Below are 12,741 nucleotides of genomic sequence, written 5' to 3'. Positions count from 1 at the left end.
AATAAAGTTTTGATGTCTCTTCGTCAGCACCTCAGATAAGTGATTTGCGTTGAATTACGATCTAATAAATTAGTTGACATCAAGAAATATGTTCAGCATACAATCAGTCAAGAGCTAAAACTAAATTCACAATTGTCACAGCACTAAGCTCATACAGCAATAGAGCAGAAGTGAATGGATGTCAGCAACTTGACAGAGACTAGACAGGGGGACTTCTTAAAATATTAAAATGGAAACGTTGCAGTGGATATCCCTTTTATAGTTCCATGATTTTCCCCTCGTGTGATGTTTTTGCCTTCAAATTTGTAGAGCATTGGCAATAGACCCAGCTAGACTCAATATTTCAAAAGGAGCCTTATTTTCAATAGCTTTGACAGTAAGTGGGCAAGAATCTGTGATCCAGAAGTAGGAAAATGCCTTCTCCAAGCCATCTGAATGTTGAATTAAATGGTAACATTCAAATATATGAAAATGTATGAATGTAGAAAGTGTGTTTACTATGTGCCAGGACTAACCATCTTTAGAAATGAACCTCTCCCATGATTGATTAGGAAATACACCATGGGTGACATAAGCACTCACCTTTGCTGCACCACGGGCTGCCAAAACTTTCTAGGAGAAACCAACAGGAAAATAAGATAAGTGTTAAGTTGCATATCAAGACACATGCTTTGATAATAATAGTATCTAGGATTCTCACATAAGATTATCTGTTGCTTCACATCCATGCTCACATCTGAAACACTCCAATGTGTGTGTATAAAATTTCTGACTTTCCTTTGTGTGTGTGTGTATAAAAAAATCCTACTGGTCATTTGCCAGTGTTTTTGGGATGAGAACATGCAAAAGCATAAATTTTTCATTGACAATATATATATATATATATATATATATATATATATATTGATATATAAATTGGAACCATTTACCTGACACTGGATCAGGGTCCCTCCAGATTGGACCAAATCATCAACAATGACCACATGCCGACCAGTGGCATTGCCTTCCTTGAGCCGAACTATCCTCTTATCACCTTCACGAACCTTTGTGCATACCACCTACCACTTCAAAAAATTAGATAATCTATAAAAAAAATTGAATTGCAACTTAAACTACACTTACACAGAACCTACCACTGAAAAACTATCAAATTGCTTGTGGAATCGCTTCCAAGCACCATCGTCTGGAAATGCAATTACTATCTGAAAATAACAACCAGGACTTCAGGATGTTAAAAAGCAAGTATAGCAGTGTGTCACAAATATGATACCAACATTACTTCAAAGATTCAGGATGGAATGCAACATTTCCAGATTGTATCTACAGACAAAGGCAACATGATTGTGAAGGAAATCAAGGAACGGAAAATACTTACATTATCAGCATCAGGAAGCTGACTCAAGCGATGCTTTAAGAGAGGAATACCAGTCTCAAACAAGGGCAAAACCTCATCTCCAAAATAAAATCTCTCCTGCATAATTTTATAGGTAAAAACAGCTGAGAGGAAAATTTAAAGAATACATGTATAACATCTAGTACGTTGGAAAAAGAAAAAAGAGAGAGTATGATGATACAATGTCGATGAGATGATGCTTTCAGTCGTTATTATTCTGAAAGTATGTTCAGTATTTGAGAAAACTTTCTTAAATCTATGAATACAACACCGAAAAACAGGAGTGCAACATAAGTATGCAAACATCGTATTCATACATAAGCACGTGATCAAATGCACCGCCAAAAAACATACAATAACACTAAAATAACAAGAATAATAATAAAAGCAATCCACAACACAAGGATCTAAATTAAATCACCCCAAATGCAACACAAAAGTAACTTTTATTTTTATGTTGACCATGTACACAAACCTGCAAAGCATGAATGTCATATATGACTAAACTAGTTGGGCCACCTCTTGAAATTGGGATGTTTGACAGCATCCTTGCAAGGGTGAAGGCAGTGGCTACATCTCCTTCCTCTTCCATTCGCTCAAAGGAACCAGTTGGAAAGAAAGGTAACACCAATGTGAAGGAAGCAACAAAGAGACGAGGGAGTGCATATATGACTGAAAGTTGCTCAAAGACATGTGCAGGGGAGTTGAAAGAAGCCAAAAAAGCAACATGTTGACCTCGAAGCTCTTCTGCATTATTTATATATATATTTGGAAACCCATCAGCAAAAGACCTGAATATGCATAAAAAAACTAATCAAATCAGTTTTTCAATTTTATTGTCTAAAAAAAATTTAATTGAGATTAAATTGGAATCCAGACACAGTCATCCAATCATAAATTGTCATATCAAAGAGAATCAGCGTTACAATCTTTAAATTGACTAGGTATCAAAATTAAACACCCCATCATGTAATTTGCTTGCAATAATGGTGTTGAGGCGCCAACATGCACAAAGATGATAACCTTAGTGTTTGATAAGCTAAAAATAATTAGAAAACACGACATGCAAGTAAATTAAGGCATCACAAACAAAGCATCAAAACATAGCAGTGGTTGTTAGCAGAATCCTAGGAACATGTCAGAAATAAAGTCTGAAACTTTAAGCCATGAGAAGCATGCTTAAAAGGGAAAAGGCAGAATGAGAAAGGAATGAAAGAGCAAAGAGAAGTGATAATAAAAATGAAAAAGAAACCTCCATGTGATATTCTGGAGAATGATGTGGTCACAGTGATGAGCAACCTTGTGAGCAAGGTCTTGACAATGGAGGGAGTAGAACAGATTCACTTGTTTCTTCGTCTTCTTTTGCTCCGTTGCCATCCCTCAGTTTTCTCTCTCAACGCCTCCACTAACGTTAGCTACTGTTTACTAAGGTTTTCTGTCTGCAAATTCAATGGTATTTTATGAAGTGATATATTATAGTTTAAAAAATATTTTTTAAAATATTTATATTTGAGATTTTAATTCACAACTCTTCAATAAATAATGATTGAAAACCATTTAATTTGTGAAAAAAATGAAATAAAAATAATTCAATAATTTTTATAAAAAAATAAAGGGACTGAATTTATTTAATTTTAAAAATAAAAATGAATTAACTTAAAAATAAATAAAAGAGATCAAGATTACATATAGTTTAAATTAAAAATAAAAACTATAATTATACTTCAATTTTATTTCATATATTCATTATTTAAGTTAACTAATTGTAATGATAAAGTATATAATTATGATTATTGATTAAAAAATTAGTAGTTATATTTTAGTAATTTTATAACTAAATGTATATAGATACTATTGCTACAATTATTTTAAAAGTTAAATTTCAATCAAATATTAAAATCGTGGACTTTACCGACTAATACGTATCATATTAAACATATATATTTTTTTTATTAAAAAGGTTAGATAAAGAATATAATAATGGAATGAAATATGTTGACGTCGTTTATGGTTAATAATGTATGAAATATTTAATGCATTCTACTAAGGGTATTTATGTAAGTTTGATTTCAAATTAAATAATTTTATAAATATTGTTATATATATTTTTTAATTTAGAGTATGTTTATTTTATTTTTTAATTTTTTAATTTTTAAAAATAAAAATTGTTTTTAAAAAAGAAAACTAGCTCTTAATTCTTATAAGTTTTAATATAAAAAAATTCACCATTAAATGCTAATATAATATGCATTTAGTCACGTTATATTATAAATTATTTTAAATCATAAAACAGTATGTTTATGTATATTTTTTACTATTATATCTATGTTTTATATAATTAGTTAAAAATTAATTTATAAATATAATATTTATTATAATTTTTTTAATATCTATTTATTAAAGACAATTCTATTGAAGTTGAATAAAATTATTACGAGCAGAACTTTTTTAAATATTTAATATAATTATATTAATTAAAACTTGAACTTATACATCATATTAATATATAATTAAATGATAATTTTTTATTTTAATTAGATACTTATAATTTGGACTTTATTACTATATTTAAACTTTTATCACTTTTTTATATATAAGTAAAATAATTAATGATGAATTAAAATAATATAACACTAAAATATAATTCAAGAATAATAAAATAGTATAATAACTAAAACAGGTATTTAATTTATTTTAAATTATGTTTTAGCATGATATTATAAAATAATAAATAATTTAAATTTATTATTTTATATTATATTTATTTTTTTAAATTAATTAATTAAAAATCATAAAAATATTTATATATAATAAATTTATACTGTATTTTAAACTTTCAGTGTATTAAATAGTCATATTAATAATTTATATATTAAAATTTTTATTAACGTTATTGAATTTAAATATTTAAAAATAATTAATTTTTATTAAAATACATATTTATTACATTAAAGATATAAAAGTATATAAATATTTTTAATAAAAAATTATTATTATATTTATTTAAATATAATTTTAAAGATTAAAGTAAAACAAATTTTACAAAAATATATGATTTAAAATAATCTATCAATATATTTAAATTATATTTAATGGTATAATTTAATTTTATAAAATAGAAAAAATTTCTCCCCTTAATTTTAAGATAAAATTCCTCTTCTAACTCTTTTTGTTTCACTTCATACTTTTATCTTTTAAAAAAATTTAAAATATATCTATTAAAAATTCTAATTTTGCTAAAAAATTTGTCGCTTTTTAACTGTGTCTTATTCTTCATATATTTAACACTTCTTTTTCTTCCTTCTCTTTTTTATATTTTTTTGTCACCTACATTTAGCATTCATCACCAACTCTCAAATTATAAATAAATCAACTTTCTAAATATTCACTTTTTATCTCCAGAATATCCATGTTTATTTTCATATTATACTTTAAGCTTTCAAAACATGATATTTTTTGTTAGTAAAGACTTTCAAAGTCATAGTAGTATAAAAAATTAATAAAATAAAAAATGAGAACATGGATAATTATGTATTTAAATTTGTCAAAAATAAAAATAAAAATTATAAAATTACGTTATTTATAATTTGAGAGTTAGGGATAAATACTTTTAGTATTGATAACAAAAAGATAAAGATGAAAAGAAAAAAAAAAAGATACACTAAAAGTAATGTAAAAAATTTAGAGAGAAAAATAAATAATAATACACAGTACACGAGATATAAAATGTCAATTTCTTTTTAATAAAATTAGAATTTTTAATAGAACAATACTTATTTAAAAATTTTTTTAAAATTAAAGGATTAAAATGAATAAAAAAAATTTAAATGACAAAAATAAATTTTATTCTAAAATTAAAAACAGAAAGAATAATTTTATCTATGAATTTAACTTGTATTTAAATGGAGACGCTGTTGAAGCTAATGTGGTGTGATGTCAGGGCTCCTTACGCGAGTGATTGTGAGGTCAGCTCCTGAAATTGCGTTGCGCTGCGACGGATCAGTGTCTTTGTCTATGCAGCTTCCCCATAAATACATCATCACCACACTATAATATTTAATTATTAATATTTATATAATTTTTTCACTGTACATACATACTTTATATTCGATTAACAATTAAAAAATGCAAAATCCAATTTTGAATAAGCGAAATAATATATTGTCACGTTCATAATTGATGAACACAATGCATTGCCATTTATAAAAGTGATGTTGCTTTTAACCTATGCAGCGTAACTTAATCAATGGTGTCATTTTGGATATTACCCTAATTCACCAATCCAGAGTCAACTTTGTTGGCAAAATAGTGTAAATGGTGAAAAGGAATGCTTTACATGGAATTTGGTAACATGGATCGACAACAGTAGGCTCCAATCACTTCCTCACCACCTAGACAATAATTATGAATATTTTGATATTTACTATCGTAATTAACAAAATAAAGATGATAATAACAATATTGCTTTTGAGTCTAATTTTGTCTTCTCTTGAAATAATTATATATATAACCCAATTCTAATATGTGGGTCAAGTACACACAATTTCATAGTTTGATATTATTATTATTATTATTATGTAATTAGGTAATTTCATTTGGTTAATTGCATCCTTTATTAATATCAATTCTTGCACCTATCTCTTAACTACTTTCTTTTTTCACTTGCTAATTTTGTTCATTATAAGTTTCTCTTGCTGATTTTTTTTTTCTTTTTGCAATTTGCTAATAAGCAATTAAATATATAATTAATTTATGTCAATTTCATTGACTGTTTTTAATTTATTATACAATAACAACAAACAGGATAGATAATCGATCGAGTTATAATAACTTTTCGCCCATAAAAGATTAATCTAATTTCAAGAGGTTGGTTTCGACTCAACATTATGTTTATTTTTTTTTTTATTTATAAAATCTAAAGGTTTTGGCAATACTTTTTCTACCCATACCTACAAAACTATTTCCAAAATTCATAATACAGAACATTTTATAATTATAACTAAAAATTACCAATTATTTATATTTTTAGAAAGTATGATATTAAATCATTGGTTATTCATGTTTATTAACAATTTTAAAATTGTATCAAAGTTGTAGACTATATGTTATTTCATTAGTGGATACAAAAAATAGGAGTTTTTTTTTGTATAATTAATATTTTTCAAATTTGTTAAGTTGTCATACATTTCTACCATTAACTAACAGAACCTAAAATTGTTGAATGCCCTTAACTTTTAAATAATAACCAGTGTCTTAATAGTATTAAAAGTTTTTATAAACAAAATTAAAAATAAATGTTAACTAGTGACTCGTGATTAATTAAAAGACTATTTGCCAAGCCTAACATCCTATTATTGTTGTCGAACAAGAGTTAATGAACTTTACTGAGTTAGTTGAAATAAATGAGTTTGATTTGGAGTAAACTTAAACAGGAAGTCAACGAATGTTCATTAATAACAATCCTATTAATAATAATTAAAATAATGTCATTTTTTTTTACTTGAAGCTTGATCAATGTAACTTAACTTTTAAATTAGTATTTTGTTATTTAATTAGAAGATTCATTTATGATACATTTATGGACTTTTCATTTCTCTTCTTTTCGTCACCCTTTCCCCTCCCCCCATCATTTATGCCTCTTTCTTGCTTGCATGCTAATTAAGTCTATATTGACTTTTGTGTGTATCCTTTGTTTAAATGTACATTTCTTATTCTATGAGAAAACTATGGTGAAAAATAGATAGGTGGCAACGGTGGCCTTATCCAAGTGAATTCACCTGAAATATATTATAACCAAATAACTATATTAATTATATGTGAGTAGAAGATGATTCAATGAAACGTGCATGCATTGTCATTTATTTACGAAAGAAACACAAGGGAAAACAGAAATGAGAAGCTATAGATTTGTGAATCTTCTTAATGCTTCCATGCAAATTATGTGCATTGAACAGCCATATCAAATGATTAAGGGTTCACCAAACTACAAAATGAGGGTGACATGAATTGGTGAACTAATCGTCACACAAACAAACAGAAAAGAAAAAGAAAGAAGTTCCATACTTAAGATTTTTAAAGATTTTGTACCAAAGGCATGTCTTTACATTTTGGACAAAATCTTAATATTATTTGGTTAAATTCTTCTCACTTCTCAACAACAATCAACACCATATTATTACTATCATAAACACGGCTTCATTTAAGTTGAAGTCACAAATAAAACTACTCATGTGTATAGTGTGTAGCCGTAAAAGAAGTAGAAAATGCTAATAAATATCTTAAGAGTGTTTATTAAGAAATTGAAAAAAAAAAAAATTCAAAAATGTGTCATTTGATAGTTTATTGATTTTTTAAACTAACATCATTAAAACTCTCCTTAACTAAACTCAGAAGTATAAAGAACGACAATCACACTGGTTAAATAAGATATACAATTTAGTAGAATATACAAACACTAACAAATGCCTTCACTTATTAAGAAATAAAAATTATAAAAAATATTAACATACCCTCAGAATTATGATTTTTAATTAACAAGCATTTTAAACACTTGTTATCAAGATCCATTCGAACTATGCAGAGAAGTCGCATGGAATATCAGGTGTAGTATTTTATAAAGAGTATGGTTTTTCTGAATTGTTTAATTATCTTCATTCAGCCTTGATCTATTTGCTGGGTTCTATAATATACTTCACAAATTTATTTCTAATTAATCAGTACGAGAGCTGCGATTTCCGTCACAGCAGATTAATTAAGCAATTAATTAAAATGAAACCCAATAACCGTCCCTCTTCATGTAATGTGTATGATCGATGATAGCCTTGGGAATGTGTAGAGCCGTAGACAGCATGACAAAACAAAGTCAAATGGTTAATGGAGTAGTACCATGCAACATTTTTTTTTTCTAACACATATTTTATAATGAAATTCACATATAATTTAGCTAATAATTACAAAAAGAATTTGATGGAACAGCTTCAATCTTCAGAATTTAGCTTAAAGTCAACGACAATTTTCATTGAGAGGAGGCATTTGACTAGGGATGATTATAAAAATGGGTTTTGAAAAGTCAATTGATTGGATGATGTGGGTGATCTAACTCACCATTGGGTTATATCCACAGAAGAAGGCAAGAGAAAATGGAAATTTGTTTGACGAAAGGGTTAATTTCAAAGGGATACACACATTCCAATGTCATTAAAAATTGGTAGTACAGTGTGTGCATGGGCCAAGTTTTCAAAAATACTACCAATTCCATAGCCTCTCAAAGGCGGTCACCAACATTTTAACCTACCTACTGTATTTATGTCAGTAGCCAAGCAAATATTATCTGGCACCATGTAGAGTGCATTTGCATGAAAGAAAATGCAATGGCCAATGTAAAAAATCATAACAAATGACAATAAAATTGTGAAAGGTGAAATTAATGCCAGCGGTGTGGTTAACCAAATGCTAGAATCAAACTTTTCTTCTGAACCCTTTTAATGACTCTATAAATATTCTCTGCACACTTTCTCTTCACCACGGATACACATAACCTTAGTCTTCTTCCATTTACTGCTCTTGACCCTTTGAGTCTTATTCCTTCACAAACACATCATCAATCAAGTTGCAAGAGTTAGCATGGTGTTCCCAATGGTGCTCCTAAGGCTTGTAGATTGGGTCTTGTATCAGTTGCTTGCTAACTCATGTTATAGAGCAGCAAGGAAAATGAAAAGTTATGGGTTTCATTTGGGCTATTTGTCATCAAAACCACCCCATCAACCGTGTTCTTTTCCTAGCATAACCAAATGTGATTTGGAGGATAGAGGGTCCCAAACTCTTGCTTGTGACATTCATAGCGTCTTGTTAAGGTCACACTCTTTCTTTCCTTATTTCATGCTGGTTGCCTTTGAAGGTGGCAGCATTTTCAGGGCATTTCTCTTGCTTTTGTCTTGTCCTGTGCTGTGGATTTTAGACCATGAGGTAAAGCTCAGGGTCATGACCTTCATCACCTTTTGTGGGCTAAGAATAAGTGACATGGAAAGTGTTTCAAGGGCTGTTTTGCCAAAGTTTTATTTAGAGAATCTCAACCTTCATGCTTATGAGGTTCTGGCTTCAGCAGGGTCCAAAGTTGTCTTCACAAGTGTGCCTAGAGTTATGGTAGAAGGTTTTCTCAAGGAGTACTTGAGTGTCGGCGCTGTTATGGGCACAGAGTTGCACACTGTTGGTTGCTACTTCAGTGGCTTGCTCTCAGGTTCTGGCTTACTTGTCAAGCACAGAGCACTAAAGGATTATTTTGGAGATAGAAAGCCTGATATTGGAATCGGAAGCTCAAGTGTTCATGATCATCTTTTTATCTCACTTTGCAAGGTAAGTCTTGAGGTACTTAGCTCCACTGTTTAACTCTGGCGAGTTCAGTGTTTTTTTTTTTTAGTAACATTTCACTGTTTTCTACAACTGAGACCCCTGAGTACAAGCCTTAAAAAAATGGGACCATTTAAATTAAAAAAACAATTTTTTCAGGTGTACAATATTACTTCTCCTTTTGACATGTTAATTTTGTTATTAGTACAACATAGTATAATTAATCTATTTAATTTAGGTTATAATTTAATAGACACGTTTTTATTAAATTTATTGATGTATGGTGACTAATTTTAGCTGCATGATAATGACAGGAATCTTATGTGTTGAACAATGAAGAGGGCAAGAACAATTCAAGCTCAGTGATGCCAAGGGACAAGTATCCAAAGCCCCTAATATTTCATGATGGAAGACTAGCATTCCTGCCTACTCCCTCAGCAACTCTCTACATGTTTATGTGGCTTCCAATTGGAATTCTTTTGGCCATTTATAGAATCCTTTTGGGTATTTTATTTCCATATGGATGGGCAATGACATTAGGAGTTTGGAGTGGCATAGATTTGCATGTCAAAGGTTGTAGCCTTGAAAAATCAAAGGAAAACAAAGGGGTCCTCTATGTTTGCTCCCACAGGACTCTCCTTGATCCTGTTTTCCTTAGCACATGCTTGGCTAAGCCTTTGACTGCAGTCACATATAGCTTAAGCAAGGTGTCAGAATTGATAGCCCCTATTAGAACAGTGAGACTAACAAGGGACAGAAAACAAGATGGTGAAACCATGCAAAGGCTTCTAAGAGAGGGTGATTTGGTGGTGTGTCCTGAAGGAACAACTTGCAGGGAACCATATTTATTAAGGTTCAGCTCACTGTTTGCAGAATTGGCTGATGAGATTGTGCCTGTGGCTGTGAATGCTCATGTGAGCATGTTCTATGGGACCACTGCTAGTGGGTTGAAATGCTTAGACCCTATTTTCTTTCTCATGAATCCAAGGCCTAGCTATTACATTCATATTCTTGGAAAGGTTCCTAAAGAACTTACATGTGCTGGAGGAAGACCAAGCTGTGAAGTTGCAAACTATATACAGAAACAGTTAGCTAATGCTTTGGGATTTGAGTGTACCACACTCACAAGGAGAGATAAGTACATGATGCTAGCAAGGACTGAAGGTATTGTAAAAGAGGATAAGTGGAGTTGATCATATGGAAGTTTGGATTCCCCTAATACTATTCTGAAATTCTACCTTGTTTTGTACACTTAATTTTATTTTTGTTACTTTATTAATTTATGGTCTTGTTTGTTCTTGTTGGATATGACATTTTTCATTGTGATAATGTTAAGGGAATGACAGTATCAAACGTATTCACGTACACTGGCACTGCTTCTTCAAAGTAATTAGGACTAGACTTTACTTGGGACCATGAGTTTACATAATTTTGATGAAATTAAGAGTGAACTTTATTTTTGGTACCTTTACATCATAGTGTAAAAAAATGTACTTCTTAAAAAATGTTCTAGGAAATGTGTCTAAAATAATTATATATTCACATGTAAGAAGTGAAAATTGGAATGATATCATTCTTCTAGCTTAAGAATGATAATGTTTACTATAAGTGAAAATTGGAATAAATGAAAATAATTGGCATATCTCACATATTGTCAAATGTTACAGGCTTCTCTCTGTTTCCTCTCTCACTCATTTACCATTATCATTACAAAATATACTCATCATTCACAGGTAGGTAGACACATTAATTTTATTGATTCAAGGAATTAATGAGTCATGGGCAGGATTTATGTAAATAATCTTGTCTGCTACAATTTTAGATATATGGACAGGGGCTTAATGTTGACACATTTTCAGTGTATAATTCTTTTTTTGGAAATTAATCTTTTAACTTTTTGTTAATACGCATTTAATTAATATTTTTTAATATATGTCTAAAGATATATAATAAAAAATAGAAAACAATAAATTTTAACTAAAAATTCATTTTATGATTTTCAATGAAAACTTACTATACACTTTCTCTTTTTTTTTATTTTTTATCTATCATCATTTTTTAAAAAAATTCATTTTATTTATCACTTTAGAAATTCAAGAAATCATTTATTAAGTTTGTCTCATTATACTCTTACGCTTTACAAACTGTAATAAATAAAAAATAGTAATTAATTAGAGAAAAGAAGGATAAAATTAAAATTTTTATAATAATTTTTATACAAACTAGACATTAGTTAATTTTCTTAAACTATGTAAAATAACCTTAAGTGATAGATAAAAAGAAAGAGAAGGAATATAAATTTGTATTATTTGTTCTTTATACACTTTAAAACAATGTTTAACTAACTTAACAACATTAAAAGTTGTAATATTTAGGCATTTTTACAATATTAATTAAAGCATTGCCAAGGTTTTGGTAACCTACCAACCATTGTGAAGACATAAATATGAAGAGAACGTTGCTCCCATGCATGGGCCAAACTGAATCAATATAGTCATCATCAAGAATGTACTTTCTTTGGAAATAGTCAAACTCTATAGAACAGCCACATATTTTTAATCTTATTGTACACCTTTGCTAATGGTCATGCATTTTTCTGATAAACAACATAATGTAGATATTTAATAGAGCTTTTCACCTTCTTATAATCTTAAAGTTTAATTAAACGTATAATAAGGATATGTATTTGTCTTTGTCACATTTATGAAGTCAGTTATCTGTTATTAGCTGCTAGTTCGTAGAACCAACAATTGATATGATAAATAGTCTATTATGTTAGTTGCAATTCAGGGACACCCACAAATTTATCTTCTTTTTTCTTCCTAGTTTTGGTATATTATCGCTCATAATATAAGAGTTAAATCTTAACCACGTAATCAAAATGGATACAAATATTTTTATAATCTATGTTGTATAATTATATATTACTCAAAATTAACTTCTTTTTATATATATAATGTAAGTTTAATTGTGTTTTTTATTTTTACACTTTAATATAATAT

General features: G+C 28.9%; 2 protein-coding genes across 3 annotated transcripts; one reads left to right on the top strand and one right to left on the bottom strand.

Annotated features, from left to right (window-relative positions):
• Positions 1-55: 55 nt before the first annotated feature.
• Positions 56-2,836, bottom strand: LOC113847588 (ribose-phosphate pyrophosphokinase 4-like). Of its 2 annotated transcripts, none has more exons than XM_027476783.1 (7): positions 2,646-2,836; positions 1,869-2,184; positions 1,376-1,471; positions 1,134-1,202; positions 930-1,058; positions 516-612; positions 56-431 (listed from the first exon to the last, which is right to left on the bottom strand). In XM_027476783.1, exons 1-7 carry the CDS (start codon positions 2,768-2,770, stop codon positions 298-300), a joined length of 966 nt encoding a protein of 321 aa, XP_027332584.1. In that variant the 5' UTR covers positions 2,771-2,836; the 3' UTR covers positions 56-297. The 2 variants fall into 2 exon arrangements, with proteins under 2 accessions (XP_027332584.1, XP_027332585.1); XM_027476784.1 differs by having other exon boundaries at positions 1,134-1,198; positions 1,372-1,471; positions 2,646-2,823.
• A 6,124-nt stretch (positions 2,837-8,960) lies between these two features.
• Positions 8,961-10,932, top strand: LOC113874555 (glycerol-3-phosphate acyltransferase 1-like). Its single transcript, XM_027512776.1, has 2 exons — positions 8,961-9,745; positions 10,054-10,932. The coding sequence occupies exons 1-2, from the start codon at positions 9,017-9,019 to the stop codon at positions 10,930-10,932; spliced, it is 1,608 nt and encodes a 535-aa protein (XP_027368577.1). The 5' UTR covers positions 8,961-9,016.
• Positions 10,933-12,741: the final 1,809 nt, after the last annotated feature.

This window comes from Abrus precatorius, unplaced genomic scaffold (assembly GCF_003935025.1).
Source record: "Abrus precatorius isolate BTA unplaced genomic scaffold, Abrus_2018 Scaffold8, whole genome shotgun sequence".
NCBI classification, from domain to species: domain Eukaryota; kingdom Viridiplantae; phylum Streptophyta; class Magnoliopsida; order Fabales; family Fabaceae; genus Abrus; species Abrus precatorius.
The sequence above is the reverse complement of the archived record's forward strand: the minus strand, read 5'-3'. Positions and strand labels throughout refer to the sequence as shown.